Source organism: Harpegnathos saltator, unplaced genomic scaffold, assembly GCF_003227715.2.
Source record: "Harpegnathos saltator strain DR-91 unplaced genomic scaffold, Hsal_v8.6 scaffold128, whole genome shotgun sequence".
In the NCBI taxonomy this organism is placed as follows: domain Eukaryota; kingdom Metazoa; phylum Arthropoda; class Insecta; order Hymenoptera; family Formicidae; genus Harpegnathos; species Harpegnathos saltator.
In genome coordinates, this window is record NW_020229904.1 from 734,897 (window position 1) to 755,193 (window position 20,297).

The following is a 20,297-nucleotide window of genomic DNA, read 5'->3' on the forward strand; positions in this document are numbered from 1 at the left end:
TAAGATCCAGTCCTCGTTTTTTTTTTTATGAAGCATCGTTCAGCAGTCGGCAACAAACACTTCTCATAAATTTCAAGCATTAAGGTCGGGTTCCGCTTAAACAAATTCACAATTTTTTTTTCCATATTCGGCGTCACTTTGCCTACCGAGCGCCACGTTCTGGCAAGTCATCGACATTTTTGATCTTCTTATATTGCTGAACCCACTTAGCGACGAACGATTTTGACTTTCCCATGTATTTAGCAGCCACTCTGCATATGACATTTTTGGTCCTTTGGGGTGGGAACAAAGGAACACTGCCTCGTGGCGCGATGCGTATGCGGCACTCATGGCGGTTAACGTGTTTCTCAGGTTAGAGTTCGACGCCAACTGAATCTTTTGTGACAAAGAATTCACGACAAAGATTTCATCTATCGGCTCACTCAAAAAACTAGGACGATATCTGAAGCCAACTGCCATTTATGCCGTGCACGCTCTTACTTTACAGACTGCAAGTCCCATTAGATAAACATAAGCGGCGCCAAGGGTGGGCTTAGGTGGGCCCTGGCCCACCTAAAAATACGCTGGCCCACCCTTTGGTCCACCCTAAAATTTTAGAAAATTTTAACATAATTATGCTGTCCTATTCTGTCCAAATTCTCAGCTTTTTTATATGAAGTTATTTTCATGATTAAAATTCTGCCATTAATTTTAAATTCTATCTTTATAGTTAATTTCTCCCAGAGACAAAGCGCAACGGTTAGAAACATTAAAATGAATGGTAAAATAATATATAATATATAATAAATATGGCCCTCCCATATAAACGCTGGCTCACCTGTGGCCCATCTGGGATGAATAGTTTTAGCGCCACTAATGCGGATAAGGCTGAAAGTAGGATGCCCTAAAAAGGGATGCTTTATTATTACACCGAAAAAATTGTATTCTTATTTTAAGAATTTCCCACTTATGTTTAGGATAATTTCATCTAAAATAGGCACCAAGAATATTTTCTTAACTTAAGAGGAGAATCTTCTTACGAATGTGTTAGTACTAGATATTCTTAAGAAATAATCTTAACGGATACTCTTAATAGATATTCTTAATATATATAAATATTAATACAACGATATACGATAGATCAAAGTAAGTAAAAGCCAACGCTGCTATCAGATCGCAACTTTAAAATGAAATTAAAATTAGAAATCAGAGTCTGCTCGATGTGGAAAGTTGATTCACCGTGTATACACTTTCTGCGTCGAACTGATTCTAATTCCCAATTTGTAATATTTAATTAATTAACCGCTGTTGCGCTATTAATCCTCTTGTAATGCTACATTTTTTAATGCAATTTTAAAGTTGCAATCCGATTTCAATGTTGGTTTTTATTTGCCTTTGATTTATTGCATATAATTATACTGCGAAAGTTGTTTTTGAGATAAAAAGAGCATACACTTTTGCATAAAGGCATAATGCATAACGCATAAGGAAATGAACTAATCAGTCTTTCATTTCAAACGTGGCAATAAAAATGAGGATTCTGATTGGTTCCTTTCCTTATTGTGTATTATACTTTGTATGTAAGAGTGTATGCTTCCTTCTTAATGACCGATCGACGACTTGTTTCTTGCTAGGCAGTTATTCTAAAAGAGTATATTCTTAATTTTAGTATGTATTCTAGACATATCGATAAAAAGAAGAAAATATTCTTATAGATTAAGAATATCTGTTAAGGAAACTTAAAAAGTATAAAATTTTCTTATATTAAGAATACAATTTTTTCGGTGTACCATATCAGGCCCCGAGATGGATCTTTTAGGGATACCTTAGATCTTACGACATAAGACAAATCACTTTGGTTGCTTCGTTTGAATGAAATGCGAAATGCATCGCGTATCGAATATCCGCTTTGTTGACAGTCATCGTGAACGCTATTGATTATTTGAGGTTATGTGCACCAGACGCCGAATCATATGTCATTTCGGAAAGTTAAATGTCAACACTTCAAATCCGCAAGAGAGCGAGAGAATATCTCAATTTCAAATTTTGCACTGAGCTATGTAAATCTCATCGGAAAGAATTAGCTACTAAACTTATTATTATCGGTTGTGACAAATTTGAAATAAAATTCAAAGCCATATGTACGGTGAATGCTGCAACATCAGCATTATCTTCTTTCTTCTTTTCTATGTCTTTGCGATTGTTAAAAAAGGGCTCAGTCCCGTAACTAATAAATAAATAAACGAATAAATTACAAGCCGACTGCGACGATTCAAACAAGTTCTTCAAGTTGACATTTTAAAAGTTGACGGTTTAATATCGGATGTTTATTCGTCAGATTCGCGCAATTGCTGTTGAACTTTCTGGAAACTAAGCTGTCGTGTCATTAAGCAGCACTTCAGTCATTCCCGAGGGGAAGCATTACGAATAAATGCCGATCTTTGAGAAACAAAAATAAAAAAGTTAATTAGTAACATAATTATTATGTCAATGATATTTATTTGTTAATTTCCAATATTATTTGTACGGAAAGAAAACGGAAATTCCGCGTCTTCTTCGCGCAGCCGTTTCAAATCGAAACTTCTTTAACATTCTGAGAAACTACGCTTCATCGAGAGAAAGAGAGAGAGAGAGAGAGAGAGAGAGAGAGAGAGAGAGAGAGAGAGATGTTTCAGGTCAAGGTTTACAAAGGTTATAAGGGAATTTTCAAAAGCGTACGTATAAAGCGGTGACGTCAAGCGGCGACTTCTCGAAGAAAGTATCTCTCGAAAATCCGCGTCGGCGCACAGTGGGGCCAGATGACATTTTTTGATTGAAAATTCTCCAGAGACCTGAATTTCCAACCGATTATCGACACCAATGAATGAGGTTGATCCTGAATAAATTCCACAGAGATCTGTCTAGCCGAAATTTTGAAAAAATTATCGGTTCAGGGTTCATGGGTTTAGGGTTTAGAGTCTGAAAAGTTTATCGTTTAAAGTACAGTCTCTTGGGTCTATCTATGGCTAGATTGGGTTCTTGGACTATTTGGGGCTCTTAATATATACGGCTTCATGCATCCACGAGCTAAAAAGTTCTCGGATCGATAGATTCCTTGATCGATGGGCTTAATACTCAAAATCCCTCGGTTTTGTGCTTAACGGGTCTAAATTTGATGTTTTGTATTTTGGGCATATGAGTGTTGGGTTAATGGCTTTCTGCTTCAAGATCGATAAATCTCGAAGTGTCTGTTGATTGGTTTCATAGTTTCAATCCGCTGAATACGCTATTAGATAGAAATAAGTGTCGAATAATGAGTATTTCACAAGTTCCTCGCGTTAATTTAACGCGTTAATTTTTCCTCTTTTGGGGCTAGTAGTTTGAGAAAAAAATTTTTCCTTTACATTTTGGCAAGACAGATCTCTTCGGAATTTCTTCAGGATCAACCTCATCCATTGGCGTCGATGATCGGTTGGAAATTCAGGTCTCTAGAGAATTTCCAACCAAAGAATGTCATCAGGCTCCACTGTGCGCCGGCGCAACGAGCGCTCCCTCCGGCCGCGTTGGCGTCGCGTCGCGATTATCAGTCCCCCGACCGGCGATATCTGTTACACCGCGCGGTGCATGAATAAGCGCGCGGGCGCGCTGCGCGCTAACGAGGCCGGATTAGGGCAGCGGTGCGCGCGTAGCGCGCAGCGCTGGCGATCGCTTCGGCTCGCGGCCCGGCAATTTGCCGCGCTCGCGCGCTGCGAGTCGCTGCACTGATAGAAAAATATAGTTGAATCAACTATAATCTCACTATATTTTATATAGTTCACTTTGGCGTGAACTATATTTTTACAGTTCGTGGAACCTGCACGATATAGTAGAATAAACACAAATATATAGTCAACGATTGTCTGAAATAATTGTTTAGTTACTTTTACCACATGTATGGTAATTTCTCATTCACAAATATAGTGAGATTTAATATTCATATAGGTACATCTGTCATCATTTAGCAAATATTCTGCTAATATTGACTATATAAGAGAGTTACTTTACCTACCATTTTATATTTGTATCCACACAATAATTTTAGTTTAACTTACTATAATTCTTTGTAAAAATATTATATAGTTGGTTATACTATGCCTATATCGTAATTATTACCGATATTATGGTAATACTTACTATAAATATGATATTTCGGACTATAATTTAGTTACTATATCATTATAGTTCCAAATATCATATACTTTTCTCTCAGTGTGAAGTCGCGACTTCGCGCCGCACACTGGTCCCCCGAGAGATACGTTGTTTCAAAAGACTCTACAAATCTCAAATCTTAATGAATCTACAACTATTTTTTTTTAATGTACGTCAATGAATTTGTAACAAATTACACGAGCTCGATTTTCGATTAGACATTCTAGAAATTGTTTGTCTAATCAAAAATAAAAATTTCCATCAAATGATGAACAACCTTCGATGATACTGACTATTTCGAGAGATTTTCCATAGTTGAACAGACTGTCGCAGGAAAATACTTTTCCAACGTGAAAATGTACAATTTCGACAATTTATTGAGAAATATGATTGTTACGTATAATTGTTTCGCCTAAGTGCATATTCGTTTTCAACGACTCCAAAAACCCCCGTATACATTTTGTTTTTTGTAAATTTATCTAATTTGGATATTTTGTGTCCGCCATTTTGATTTTTCATTTGGAAAAGCATTTTTCTGCGGCAGTCTGTTCAACCATCGAAAATCTCCCGAAATAATCAGTATCATCAGAAGGTTGTTCATCATTTGATTGAAATTTTTACTTTTGATTAGACAAACAATTTCTCTCGAATGTCTAATCGGAAATCGAGCTCGTGTAATTTGTTACAAATTCACTGATGAACGTTTGAAAAAAAAAAATAGTTGATTCATTGAGATTTGAGATTTGTATAGACTTTTGAAACAACGTATCTCCCGGGAGACCAGTGTGCGCCGGTCGGTCCAATTAGGAAATAATCACGGCGTCTTCGGGTCTGCATCATCTCGCGCGCTCACATCAATGCTTTCCCGCTGTTCCAGGACCTGCAGATCATCTACTATGGCCTCCTGGGCCTGGAGGCGCTACGTCCGTGCAGAGACTCCATCCTCCGCGGGCTCTGCAAAATCGTGCGTTACGAGCGGCACCATGCGAACCATGTTCTCTACTAGTGAGTAGCCCATTTGCGAATCTTGCAAGTCGCGAAAGGTGCGCTTACTTGCGCGTCTTGGGGGGTCGTGCGAGCTTGGCTGCAGATTCGGGGTGTCATTTCTGCACGCACGAGCGGATGCTCGTTGCCTTAAATCGCGTTATTCAGCGCGTCATTTAAGACGTCGTTTAACCCTTTGAGGCATAGTATACTTATGAGGTAAGTATACTTACCACCTATTTATTCTCACATTTTCATGAAATACGTATTTCATATTCGTATTTCGTATTTCATATCAGGGATTCTTGTCGGGTTCTTTGCGTTTTTTTAGCTTCTTATATGATAGGGAACATACACGAAAGGTTGAAAAGTGTTTTGCATAAGTTGTCCATTTATTATAAATAAACAAAGTGTGAAAAATACACATTTTTACAGAAAAAAATCATTTTCCACGAACTATGAGTGAAGTTTTTGCTTAAAACCAAGATTTGGAGATTTTCTGGCTCACTGATTACGAATCTGAGGTCCAAATTCCAAAATTAATTTTCCAAGATGGCGGATCATAGAATTTTTATTAAATTAGCTAACATTGTACTCTGGTTAGTTTTTGAGATCGCTGATTACGAATCTGAGGTCCAAATTTCAAAATTACTTTTCCAAGATGGCGGATTCAAGATGGCGGATCATAGAATTTTTATTAAATTAGCTAAAATTGTACTCTGGTTATTTTTTGAGGTCGCTGATTACGAATCTGAGGTTCACATTCTAAAATTCATTTTCCAAGATGGCGGATTCCAGATTATCGCGATTTTTCATATTTGTCTTCTTGAACCCGCCATCTTGAATGCGCCATCTTGAATGTCGAAAATCTGATAACGGATTCGTCATCAGCGACTCCAGAAACCCCGTATATAAATTTTCATGTGGTTCGGATTTTCTGAAAAATACCTCAAAGTGCCTCAAAGGGTTAAAGGTGATCGGACGGTCTGGGTCGGGACGACTAGAAGCGCGCGAAGAAAGCTCCACGGTCTCTTCGTAGTCTTTTGCCGGCTCGACATTGATTATTCCCGTGTCGCGGCTGTCTTATTCGAGCGTCGAGATGTTTAACTTTGAATATCGAGGGCTCTTGGTCGCGCCACTTATCGTTGAATCTTTTTCAAGAAGGTTCGCCAGGGTTGAGGAATTGCGCGCGCCATTTCGGCGACACGTGTGTTTTTGCGCCGCGACGGGACTTGATTTATCGCATTAATCCATGAGAGTTGCCAGTTATCGATTTCTTTATTTACCGACATCTATTTTCCAATTTTGGAATCAGAGCGACCAGCGCGTTTTCGCAACGGAGGAATATGTACGTGAATGTAGGACGATTTGTCTTCCTGTTTTGGAAGCAAATTAGCAAACGGGTCGCGTTGCTTCCAAGGTATCGATCTTTATTTCATAATTGCACTGAAATTGAAACGTTCAAAGTCCGATTCGATATTATCCTACATTAGAAAATGCAGATCGCCGACTTTTCAAAACGTTACTTGTAATTTGATATTCAGCAGAGATTTTGATTGAGAGATGTATGCGAAAGTGTAGATTTCTCACACACACAAGAAAACACCTGAAAGAAAGAAAGTTAATTTCAGAATAAACGGAATAATTTAAATTTTAGAAGATTTTATTCTTATACATGGCCTCAAGAGGATTCCTTTAAGATTAAAAGGAAAATATTATAAACACATTCTTAAAGTTAGAGGAATATATTATTTATTATTTATTTATTACTTATTTATATTAATTAATTATTTATTTACGTATTATTTATTATTTATATTAATATATATAATTGTATATTAAGAGGAAAACAGTTAGAATAATATCTAGTAAATTTTAGATGAATGATTCACTTTAATCGCTTTATCGAAAGAGGAATCCTTTTTCTGTAAAAAGCTTAGAATATGAGACTACGGGAAAATTCACTTTACGAATAGAATACCTTTCTTTGGGTGAACGTTTCGAGGATCTGCAATCTAATGCAGTTGGGTCGGGGAAATTCCGTCGAGGTTAGAGTTTCCAATCCCGGATACAATTTAGGATCCCGAGATTTCGGGATTTTTTGGATTCCATCCCGGGATCCCGGGATTATATATATATGTAAAGAAAGAAACAAGGAATATTTACAAATAATAGAATTATTTTATTTATAGAACGTTCACAGACTTTTATGAACATTATGACAAACAAAAAATAAAATTTCAGTAAAAATGAAAGCAACTTACATTAATGATTGCATAAAAACCGTTACAATTAAAAATTAAAGTTTTTGTAATAAAAATAAAAATAATTATTTCTTCTTTTTCACATTTGAGAAAGCGACTTTAAAAATAATAAAACATAAATTTTGTTAAAAAAATATCTGATCGAGGATCCCAGATTCGAGTCTGTGTTGCGCCAGTTTATCCGCGAAATTTAAAATTAAGGGAGAAAAGTCCCTTAATATTTAAAACAAATAAAAATAATACATGGAATTAAATTTAAAATATAAATACACACTTCTCTAGCAAATGCTCTAAAACATCAGTAATAAGTAATAATTATTAAAGTAAAATTTTTGTAAAACGTAAGTATTATATAGACACTAAGCATTAAATTTTGAAATCCCGAAATCCCGGGATTTGTGATGTTGAATCCCGAGTATTTTCGGGACCAAAAATTTGGCCGGGATCCCGGGCCGGGATTGAAAACTCTAGTCGAGGTTTACAAGTGAAGAAAAAAAAACTGATGGATCCATCAGTCGAGAGCTCAGAGAGTTGTTACTCACCGCGTACGATCATACCATGTGCGAAGCATACCGCGTGCGACTGTACCAAACGTCAAACTTACGCGCCCTGCTTCTAGGCAGCAACCTTCCTTACCGACCGCTCGGTAACCCGCGGCGCGTCCGAGAGTCGCTTGTCGCGAGCGAGAAACTTGCAAGTCGCGACGACAGATGTCAGCGCGAGGCCGAACGTCGGGACCTGGTCGAGTCGAAGCGACCAATCACAGGGCGAAATCACCGAGAGAGAAAGCCTGCCATTTTGAAACGTTCAACCGTCCGGCGAGTAACCGCGCTCGCTTGATCGAGCGCTCGATTGAGGCCCACAAAGCTTTGTGCTCGGAAACTATCACTCACAATCGAAATGCCAAGCCCGACACGAGCATGAGCTTGCCCAGCGAGCTTTCAATCGGAACGTTGTCGTTTTCAGCACCGGCGAGTTGGCCACGAGTTGGTACATTCTTCTCTCCGGCTCCGTGTTCATCGATGGGTCCATGTTCCTGCCCCGGTCAAGGTAAGCCCAGTTTAACGGCATCTTTAGCAACAATTTAACTATTCGGCACTAGGATGTTTTTATTACCTTCTGCTACTAGGACGGCTGAATGATTTTCACCCATAATTTCTTTTTCTGAGCGTACATAAAGCATAAATATTTAGTAAAAATTTGTAGCAATGTGTAAAGCAGTTTCAAATCACGTACAATTTTTTAAAAGAAAGATGACAACTCTATGGAAAAAAAAAAGAATCTTTGAGCATAAAGATATTTGTGGACATTACAAGCAGTGTTGCCAGCAAAACCGTGTTCGATTGTGCCAAAAAGTGTACCACATTAGTGCATTTTGTGCCATTCGAGCTAAATTAATATATTTTGAAGATTTTATAACAACTGAGGAATCTATAAGTAGTTTTTATTGTCTAATCTTATATTTGCATCTTAAAAGCTAACACTTCTTGTGTATCTTTAGAGGTGCGGAAACTTTACTCTGAGGGCCGTATTCATAGTCCGGTCTTATATTTAAGATCGTCTTAAGTTCATCTTCAGATGTTGTACAGATCGTTTCATTGGCTACAGAATATCTGAATGTGAACTCAAGACGGTCTTAAATATAAGATCCGACTATGAATACGGCCCTGAATGTAGAGTAATTGAATTAACCAATCATGATAAAAAGATATTTGCTCTTTTTATTCTTATTGGTTAATCCGATGCTAGTTACTTTATCCGTAATGTGCAAGTTCCGAACGCACTCCAGATAATGTAAGTGCCACTTTATTGGTTATACTAAATCTACATAGGACCAGAGCGCAGACTTCTGCATAAAGCGTAATACACAGCGCATAAGAGAATCAACCAATCAAAGTTCTTCATTTCTATCCTGAGGAGGGAAATGAAGAAAACTAATTGGTTTATTCTCTTATGCGTTATGTATTATGTGTTATGCAAAAGCCTGTGTTCTTGTCTATACTCTTGCTTGTAAAATGCGATTATAGAATCCAAAGATTTAAAACTTTCACTTAAAAATGGAATTATATCATTTTTTCTTCTTTTGTGCCACAAAAAATGCATAATGCACCACCACCAGTACAAGTCACTAAATTGTGCCTGTGTACCACTGATTTACCTTTAATTGTGCCACACGTGGTACGAATGTGCCATGACTGGCAACGCTGATTACAAGTCCTAGCGGGGCACCGCTGCGTAACGTGCTGCCACCTAGCGGCAACAGTTAAGGAATATCGGTTGAATTTGCAGCTACCCTAGCGCTTAAGGGTTAATTCAATTTAACAAGACACGAATCGAAGACGACGTGTCGACACGAGGGGCAGGGGAGAGGAGAGCATTTCTCCGTTCGACGACACGAGATCGCCCGGTGGCGTGAGCGAGACGATCGCGCACCTCCCGCCGCCTCCCCGAGAAAGCACAAAGAGGCGAACTTTCTCTTAATGCGCGGTCATTTGACTGAGATCTTTTAATTGCTCGTCGTTATCCCGGCTTAATTGCGCGTGGAAGCCGAAAGAAAGGGAAGCTGCAGCACGCGCGCTCCAGGCACGTCACGCCATTCGGCGCGAAGACTGCCGGGATCCTTTCTGCCGTATATAAGTCAACCAATACCGCGGGTCGGAGGTGTCCTGCGGAGGATGCGCCTTCCCGCGAGGAGTTACTATCTATCGCAGGTCTGCGCGGCGTGCGAATGGTCACGTATTTTATTGCAGCCGGATTTCCATAACGCGCCGCATATGCATCCCTCATGGCGTCCCTCCTGCGACACGACGTCGCCGTTCGCCGGCTTTTTCCCGTTCTTTTTTTACTTTTCAATATCATGCCGAATGCGTTTTGCCCGCCACGGGGAATCGATCGTGGATACGTGCATCGTGGCTTCGCGGCGATACCGGGTGTATCGGAAGTGCGCGACCGCGCCGGTGTAATCTTCTCACGGGTGGAATCTGCAACCCTTTATATTACCCTCCCGAATTAATTTACCTGACCTATTTATCTATTAACCCGAATTAATTTATCTAAAAAATTCTTATTAAATTTTCGCGTAATTAAATAGCTTTTGGCGCACTGTGTAAACAAGAGCAATATATTTTATAACAATTTAAGGGCGGTACCCCTAAGTACCGTCAGGATGCAAAGGATTCATTTCCTCGATTTTTCTCGTCGTTGCCGCCAAGATCGCCTCGGCGTTTGTTGAAGAACATTCTGTGATTGGGGAAATTTTCTTTCTTTTTTTTTTTTTTCTTTTTTTTTTTTGCAGCACAGAATCTGTGCGATCTGGACGAAAGTTTTGTGAATACACATTTATATACTCGGCATTCGCATTAATTTACGCACAGCGCGAAGGAATTGCACGATGACGATCGTCAACGAGCGACTTCGCAGCTGCACGGCGAACGGACGAAAATTGCCGGACTGAGATTTGCATTCGCATGTTGCGCAAATGATGTTGTCGGGACCTCGCCATTCGCGCGAGAAATGTCTCATTTTTTTGCAATTGCTTCCCCCCCTCCCCCCGTCCTCCCGCTCAACAGTGAGCTGGGTTGTAAAATTCGCGATCGGAGCGGTTCTTTATGATGAAACGCGGCGGTTGTGCAATTCGCGCGCGACGTTATTTCGAGACACGGCGTACGTCACATGCTGACAGAGACAGAGAGAGAGAGAGAGAGAGAGAGAGAGAGAGAAAGAGGGAGAGGGGGAGAGAGAGCCGGTATAAATTGGCTTCAGTCAGGGTTACGGTCATATTTTCCCTCGCGTATCCCTTCGACCGCGGAAATTCTCGTTAATCGCGTTCTTTCAAAGTACACGCTAAGCGGGCGAGGGCGGAATATGTTTTCGAGCTTTTGCCCCCCGTCGTGTTTGTTGGCCCGTTTGTTTGAAAAGCGGCGCAGGCTCGGCGTTAATGAAGAAGTTGACGGGCGCTTTCGCGGTTTGTTTGCACGAGACGAGGGTATCGCTTGGCAGAGGCTTTCCGAAATCGTTAGTCGATGAAAAATCATTTCCGTGGCGTGGAGACGCGCTCAGCTTAACCCTTTGTTGCACGTTTTTTTCTAATGAATATAATTTTGTGAAACTTGTTAGTCGCGGGGGTTTCTTTCAGGGTCGCTGAATATAAACCGGTGTGAGAAATTACGAAATTTAAAGTGGCGGATCCAATATGGCGGATGACATTTGCAAAATCAGACGAATTCGCTTGAGATCCGTTATTCAGGGATTTTCGAGGTTGCTAATTACAAACTCGTTATTGAAAATTCGAAATGCCAGAGCTATAACGGATATATACAAGGCAAGGTTCAGTTAACACCGGTTCTCAAGCGCAGTTAGCTTGTTTCACTTCTATAATTATGTTCGCCACATGAGATTCGCCATTTTGAATTTTGTATTTTTTCACACCGGATTCGTATTCAGCGACTTCAGCTCAAAAACCTTCGAGTAACGAGTTTCAAGCGAATTCGACTGATTTGGAAATTCCGTCCGCCATATTGGGTCCACCGTTTTCAATTTTGTATCTTTCACACCGGATTTATATTCAGTGACCCCGAAAACCTCCAGATAACGATTTTGAAGTACGCGTTATTGCTTAAAATTTCATGCAAACGAATTTATTCTCTAAAAACGCAAGTTTTGTTCGGTATATGCTTATCAATAACAAATTACTTATTTGAAATGACTCTAAAAGTTGATGTATTAGTTAGAGGAACATTTTAGTAGTCCGACAATGCCAAATATGCTAAAGAAACATGAGGAAAAATTTATAATTGTTGGCAAAACAAGCTTGGATGATAGGTGGTACTCTGGGAGGATCACTCAGAAGGGAGGGGCAGCAAAGGGTTAAAATACGAGCGGCGACGACCCGCCGTCGAGATCGATCCGAGGCAGTTTGAAAACTGCAACGCGGATGACTCGTCGAAAGTCGCGATGACGACTGGAAGGAGGTCTTCGCGATAATTAGCGATGATTTTCTTACACGCGCGCGCACACACACACAATATCCGCCGACGTTTAATAAATACAGGCCGGTAATGGAAGGGTGTTGCGCGGCGCGCGCCGCCCAAAGAGATAAGACTTCCTCGACTTTGGAGCCAACTAAATCGATGATCTATTTTGTCTTCCCGCCAAAGGGACTGCTTAAGCGGAAGACACGCGCGCGCAGCGTTCTTTTGCCGGCCATGCCGCCCCGCGGAAAAAAGGAATGTGGAGCGCTTATTATCCGCGGCCATCACACGCTCGGCTGCCGCTTGGTGGAACGGGACGCTCGTGCTGCGTGCGTCTAATGTGCACCGACGATGACGACGACGACGACGACGACGACGACGACACACTGACGTGAAATGAAAAAAGAGCGCGCGCGCAGCGCCCCTGTTCCAACAAATTAATCTCTACGACCGTTTTAATGCGTCGTTTCCTCGCCGCTCTCTGTCTTCCTCCCGCTCCTCCTCTGCTCTTCCTCCTTCCTCCCTCCCTCCCCCCCGTATCTCGATGATAGAGCAGACGCGACGTCGCTCTAGCGTGTCCGCGGGATCGCCACCGGTGTGTTTCCGAGGAGAGGAAATCCTGGGCGATGTCCTGCCTGCATTTCCACCTCCGATAAAGAGGGGGAGGGAGTTGGAAGCGGGGGTGGAAGAGGAGACTCGCGTTTTACGGTGCAAACGGGACGGGCGTCCCTTGGGTCTCGACGCTCCCGTTTCCCGTCTCGGTCAGTCCGCACGTAAAAATCTGTCGGCGAACGTGGGGCGTGGTTACGTGGGAGAGCCTTCTCTCTCTCGTTCCGCGGCTTCCCCTTACCCCCCCCCTCTCTCTCTCTTTCTCTCTCTGCCGCCCGTTTTAACTCCGCTTTTTCTCACCGTCTCCGTTTCGCTATGTCTCTCTCTCTCTCTCTCTCTCTCTCTCTCTCTCTCTCTCACTCTCACTCTGTCGCCCTCGGCCGTCTGTCTCCTTCCCACCCTCTGTGTCACCGATTCTCGCCTCTTCGCGATGATGAAATAACACTTTTGCTGTTGTCTCTCTGCCGCTCTCCTGCAGCTTCTTCCTTCCTTTCGCGTTACTTATTTACCCACTACGTGCGATATCTGTGATACGTGCCGATCTCGTTGTCTCCTATAATAGCCCGAGGGGGAGAGTTTATATTCTAGGATATGTCGTATAATTTCTGTGTTGGTTTTCCTCTCAAGCTACCGTTCCGAGCGTTCCGTCTCCCCGCGACGCGACTGTCTCTCGCTGTATTTTTATTTTTTACTCCGTGCTATTTGACGCCCCCCCCCGCGTCTCGTTTTTCTTCACCCCCCCTCCCCTCCGCCGTACTCGTTTGCAATGTTTGCCACTTGATACTTCTCAAGCCTTTTGCCTTGTTTCCCCTCGTCTCTTGCTCTCCCTCCCACTCTCTCTCTCTCTCTCTCTCTCTCACCCCTCTCTCTCCCTCTCTCCCACGCTCTGTAGCACCTCATTTCGCGGTTCTCTCCTCTGTGTTGGTCGTGCCGAAAATTTACGAACTCGCCCGAGAAGCACTTCGGTATAAATGGCAGAGGAGAGATCGGCCAGGCTGAAGAGCGAGGATGAAAGAGGGAGTGACGAGGACAGCCTACTGAAGCGGGTGTCTCTGGTGCGACGGAGACGCAGCTAGAGAGTGAAGTAGACCGAAAGAGAGAGAGAGAGAGAGAGAGAGAGGAGGACAGGGCATCGGTAGAGTGAGAGGACAGGCTATGCACTCAGTACCGTAACGTCCGCCGCAAACGTCCACTCCGTAATTTTCTGTTTCCTCGTTATTAACGGCCGACCGGCGATGTATATTTTGTTTCTTGAACTTCTCGCTGAACTGGCTCCGGTAGTGATCTCCCTCACTTCTAGATGTTAAAGCTTAAAAATGTAACCTTGAGAAATTGGAACGTACGTCTTCCGTCGCGACTCGCGATCGCCGCCAATTTCTCCGTCGCCGCCGTCTCTTTGCACGCCGGCGACGCTCAGATTTCAATGCCGAATGTCGCGCTCTTCAAACACCGATGGAACGCGCGCGCTGCGATATTACATAGCGGCGCGGCTGGTCGAACTAGAGCGGTCAGCTGACGCAAAAGCGAGTAACGCGATCGGTATAACGTGACATCGACACGGCTTTAATTGGCAAATCGAGGCTACCGCGCCGTGTGCCGTTGCATTGCAACACGCCTCGGTAATTTGAAAATACAACGACGGTTCTCGCTCGCATGAAACATCATCGCGTCGCGCTGACGCGGCGATTTGTCGGTATACAGCCACCTTACGCGAAAACAACGCGACGCAAGAAAGTATCGAGGCGATTCTCCTAGCTCTGCGGCGTCCCGCTTGAAAAGTAACGCGCGACGCCCATCGATTGTCGCGAGGCAATTCTGCTTCGTTTCAGTCGGCTGCGGGGAATTAGCTGGACGATCGGCGATTAACGCGCGACAGGTTTTCGAGAAAAGTATATACAGGGTGCCAAATTTCAAACGTAACAGGTAAAAAATCTCAAAAACTATGAAAGATATTGGAAGAAGCTAAAACACGTGTTCCATGATTTCGAGGGGGAAAGAGAATGGCATTGTCAGTTTTTTATTTGGAGGGCATTTTCAAGGTCAGTTGAAGGTCAGCTTAATGTTTTAAAATAGAAAGCCCAATTTTTTATTACATCCTCTTTTTCTATCAATTAATTTGAACAACTTTTGTCTGAAACATTTTTTTATTTGCCTAATATTTTTTTGAAATATTTCAGGAAAACTTGGTAACTTTTTCAACATTTAACTTACGATATCTCGCTAATTATTCGTCGCAAAGAAAAAATAGTATTAGACTTTTTTACTTTATTTACTATCGAGAATACACTACTACAATAGTGTTCTAACTTTTGTTAACTTATCGACCTTTGGAAATTTCAAAATTATTAAATTAACAAAAGTTAGGGCACTATTATAGTAATATATTCTTGATAGTAAGTAAAGTAAAAAGGTCTAATACTATTTTTTCTTTCGACGAATAGTTAGCGAGATTTCGTAAGTTAAATGTTGAAAAAGTTACCAAGTTTTCCTTAAATATTTCCAAAAAATCCAAAAAATATTAGGCAGATAAAAAAATGTTTCAGACAAGAGTTGTTCAAATTAATTGGTAGAAAAAGAAGATATAATAAAAAATTGGGCCTTCTATTTTAAAACACTAAGTTGACCTTCAACTGACCTTGAAAATGCCCTCCAAATAAAAAACTGACAATGCCATTCTCTTTTCCTTTCGAAATCATGGAACACGTGTTTTAGCTTCTTTTTAATATCTTTCATAGTTTTCGAGGTTTTTTACCTGTTTTTTACCTTTACGTAATTTAGCTGTATATACAATATATGTACATCAGAGCCAATGCGTCCATCTCTCTCCTCCCTTTGACTTTGTCCGACGTCCATCAAGGATGGCTCATTGCTGCACCTAAAAAAAGTAATTTCAGAACTAGCGGAATCATCTAAATTTGAGAGGATTTTATTCTTATATATGGCCTCAAGAGAATTCCTCCAAAATTAAGAGGAAAATATTATAAACACATTATTCTTAAAGTTAGAGGAATTATATGTTTTACGTGTAATGCAAATTTTATTGATTTTAATATAAATTTCCTCTTATACACGGATTATTTAATCTTTTTTTAAGAGGATTGTTATTTATTCTCACTGTACTTTATACTTACTGATTATACGTTCCTTTATAGGAGAGAAAATTATTATGAAACGATCTGGAAAAAATTCTAGTTAATTTTTTTTATTTTCTGCTGAAAAGGTAGGAAAAAAGATAAATTTGTAATTTTAAGTACTCCAAATGGCATTGAATGTAGTGTGTAACGCGATACGATAAATATATATAAGTATGTACTTACGCTGAAATATGAGTCAGTATGTCTTTAAGTTGTTTTTCTTCAAAAATTCTTGAACTTCGTTCATGACGAAACAAACATGACGAAAAAAAAAACAACACAAACTGAATAACGATCTCTCTTCTTTTTTCCTTCGTTCTAGACATTGTCCATAAAATAAATCATCGGCGACGATCATTATACGCACAGAGAGAGTGTCTCTGAGTGAGTAGATGGAAGAGGAAAAACGCTGACAAGCGTGATCATCCTCTTGATATAAGAGGACAATTAGTTGATGTAATAGAAAATCCTCTTGAAATAAGAGAAAAACAGAACAATATCTAATAAATTTTAGACGAGTGGTTCATTTTTATCGCTTTGTCGAAAGAGGGATCCTTTTTCTGCAAAAGGCTTCGCTTAGAATATGTGACTATGGGAAAAATCGCTTTACAAATAGAAGACTTTTTTTCTCGGTGTAGAGTAACTTTTTGACGAGAACTTACAAGCCGGTCATTTCTGGCTCGCCGGATGGCTCCGGCGTCAAATATCTTTCCACACCGTGATATATTTCTTATCTGTCATTTATTTATTCTTCATCCGGGCCCTTCGCTGCGCTATGGTTCCCGCGCGGTTTACATTCCTCCGCCGCTCCTCTTATCTGTATCTTCTACACTTTACGTATCTCTCTCTTACTGTTATTTTTTTTTTACCCTCCCTATGTACACAGTCTAATCTAACCTTAACATCTCGCCTCGGGATTAAGCGTTACATTATTTCCGCGTCTACCGCGATATATCTCACACTGCTACCATTATCTCCGCCTGTAATCGTCGCTTACTTATTCCAACGAAATATCGTAAAATGCCCGGAATATAATAATCCCCGCGGAATCGCGCGGTTCTCGAGCGCAGCGCGACACGCTCGCATTCTACCCACGAAATGTACGTCGCGACGCAGTAATAGTCTCTCTGTCACACCCACATCCTGCGAACATTCACCGCGGCTACCCGCGGCACGCGATAGAGAGAGAGGGAGGGAGAGAGAGAGAGAGAGAGAGAGAGAGAGAGAGAGAGAGAGAGAGAGAGAGAGAGAGACAGAGCAAGGGAGGGAGCGAGCGAGCGAGATAGAGAGCCCTACCTGGCTCTCGCGCGCCGCGTACGCTCCTGGCATCGTGCTAGAGAGAGAGAGAAAGAGAGAGAGAGAGAGAGAGAGAGAGAGAGAGAGAGAGAGAGAGAGAGACCGGCCTCACCTATCGAGGGAACCTCCAGTCTTGTCGAGTGTTCCGTGGCGGTCGGCGAGCGTTGCGATTAACAGCGACTGCAGCCGCGAATCGCATTCCGATCTTCCGCGACTTCCAGGCCGCGTCCGTCGCCGAGTCCGAGGAGGATCGCGACAGCGCGCGCGCGCGCAAAATCGTAACCGGCCGCGTACGCAGGAGCACACAGGAGGAGTGCGCAGGAGGAGCGGCCGCGTGTGTATGTGTGTGTGTGCGCGCGCGCGCGTGTGTGCGCGTATGTGTGTGTGACAGTGGTGGACTCGGTGGAAGAAGAAGCGACCGCCGGTCGAATCGGATCGGCATTCGCGCGGCTGATCGGTCGCTCTCGATCGGGACTTCTCCTCCGCCTTTTCTTCGGCGGCACGCAGGAGAGCCTCCTGCTTGCGGCTCGCGCAAGCTGGATGTCGCACCTCTTCGTCGTTATGGCGTAATCGCCTGGCCAGCCAGGTCGCGCGCGCGCGCGGTTTGTCCCGTCGCCGGCAGGAGCCCCGGCGTCCTCAGGATTCGGAGGCGTCCGCAGGAATTCGGACGGTGCGAACCGGGCAGACGGCAGACGCGCGTCCTCCGCCGCCGCTGGAATCCTTCGCCCGAGCGATAACGAGCCTTTACGCACGAGATAAGCGCCCGGTGTATCTCGTACGAAGCAAACACGCTCGCGCACGTTTGAGAAACATCGTCAGCAGCGCTCAGCAGTGATCCCGGCTTAATTAAAGCGGGGGAGTGAGAGAGAAAGACAATCGGAACCTGTTGCGAATCGCCGAGCGGTCTCTCGTCTCGCACTCTTCATCGCCGACGCGACAGATCCGAGGACTCGCGTCGCGGCCTCTCTGGACTTTGCCGAGGCTTTCTGGACTCCCCCCTCCCTCCCTCCCTCCCTTCTCCCCTCCTCCCGCCACGGGCGTAGGAGACGAGCGCGGCCGCGCACTTCCGCGCGCGGGCGAGGATCGAGCGGCGAGAGCCGTCTCGGTCTGAAACTCGCTTCGCCGTGACGCGCCAGGACCTTCGTCGCTGACGAGACGTCAGCGACGACGAGGTCGCACAGGACTCGAGAGTCGACGCGCGAGGATAAACGCGGTGCCGGAGCAGCAGTTTCTCGCGCGAGCGCGTCCCCAGGAACGATCCAACACGTCGCGCTCCGGCTGGAGCACAGCAGGACGACTCGGGAATTGACCACGCGAGGAGCACGCGGTCTGGAGCAAAATCTGCCGAGCGGCCATCTCGAGGACGAGCCTCGGCTCGAAAGCGGATCGCCTCGAGCGAGCAGGAGGACGTGAGCGCGCGCGCGCGGCCGAGCTTCGCGAGAATTGCCGTTCGCTTTCACCGCAGCCTCCACGGCGCTTGGTATTCCGTAATAAATCTAATAGCGGCTCGGAGTAACGGTTTACGACGGATATTGCGGCGAGGAAGAGAGAGAGAGAGAGAGGTGAGGGGGCGAGATAGAGAAGGAGCGGAGGAATCTTACGAAACCGCGACGCGGGCCGCCGGGAGGAGAATCGAGGAGGATTAACGCGAGAGAGCGAGCGCGCAAACCTGCCTGCCTACGCGCGAAGAAACTTTTCCACGAGGAGTTCTCCCGGATTGCTCTCGTCGTCGTCGTCGTCGTCGTCGTCGTCGTCGTCGTCGTCGTCGAGACTTCCGAGCGAATTACAACTGTCGCGCGGCCGAAAGGCGGAAGCGGGCGGATGTTCCACCGCGGATTGCTCTCGCGAGCGACGCAGGATCGGATCCCGCTCGCGTAGAGGACGGGGCGGGGAAGGGAAGAGAAAAGAGAGCGAGCCGATGAGCGGCGGGAGATAGCAGCAGCGGGGTCGTTGCTCGCGGCGTGTACGAGCGCGAAATACGCGATCGATCGATCGACTGGCCGATAAGAGAGCAGCAGCAGCAGCAGCAGCAGCAGCAGCAGCAGGAGCAAGAGAAGGAGGAGGAGGAGGAGGAGGAGGAGGCGCGAGATTCTCCAGCGGGGCTCGACGAGACGAGAAGAGACGAGGGGAGGCGTCGCGTCGCGATGCCGACGGCGATGCTGTCAGCGGTGTGAGGCACAGCTGCGAGGAAAGTCGTCCTCGCGCGAGATCCTCGCGCTCCTCCGGAACTCCGCGTGTCGTCGCGCTGCGCGTGGCCGTCGCGCCGGCGCGTCGCCGCACCGATCTCTCAGGGCAAGCAAGCAGCGTAGTAAAAAGCCGGCAAGCTGGATGCTACAGACGGTGCCTCGCCCCCTCCGCCCCCGCCCGACATCACCGTCACGCAGGATGACCGGTGAGAAACTTTCAATCATCCTTAACGACCTTACGGCGCTCCTGCGCCTTTGCGCGCGAGCGACTAACCCCGCGCGCGTCGCGATACTTGGAGCGCGTCACGTTGCGGCTCGCATCTCATCGCGCTCGTCGTTGCTGAAACGATGCTGAGGCGAGACGCGCGATTCTCGTGTCGCCTCGCCTGGGCGACGTCCGGCCGAGCGGCCGGGGAGGAGCCTCCCGTTCCTCGAGGAGTCGCTCGTTTGATCCGCGCCGTATATCAGCGTCTGGGCATCGATCGACTGAAATTTTATGGTCGAGAGTGATGAAGAAAATAATCAGAGTAAGCGAGGAATTTCATTTGAAAAGGAGAAATTGTCAGGATATATTAGGCAGGAGTAATCAGGATTTGGTCGAAATTACAATTGATCGCGATTGTCGATTTGCCGATTAATTTGGTCAACCAAGATGCAGGTCGGCTGAAATTTTATAATCGAGAGCTATAAAGAAAAACATAATCAGAG

General features: G+C 44.2%; 1 protein-coding gene across 12 annotated transcripts in view; it reads left to right on the top strand.

Moving 5' to 3' along the window:
• Positions 1-20,297, top strand: part of LOC105185384 (rap guanine nucleotide exchange factor 6) — a 250,225-nt gene that overhangs the window by 74,170 nt on the left and 155,758 nt on the right. For 11 of the 12 annotated variants that reach the window (XM_025307817.1, XM_025307824.1, XM_011144855.3 and 8 more), the window contains exons 3-4: positions 5,024-5,151; positions 8,361-8,444. In XM_025307817.1, the coding sequence (XP_025163602.1) occupies positions 5,024-5,151; positions 8,361-8,444 (212 nt within the window). Of the gene's footprint in view, positions 1-5,023; positions 5,152-8,360; positions 8,445-18,443; positions 19,796-20,297 lie in introns of those variants that run through there. The other variant, XM_025307827.1, reaches the window with a different exon arrangement.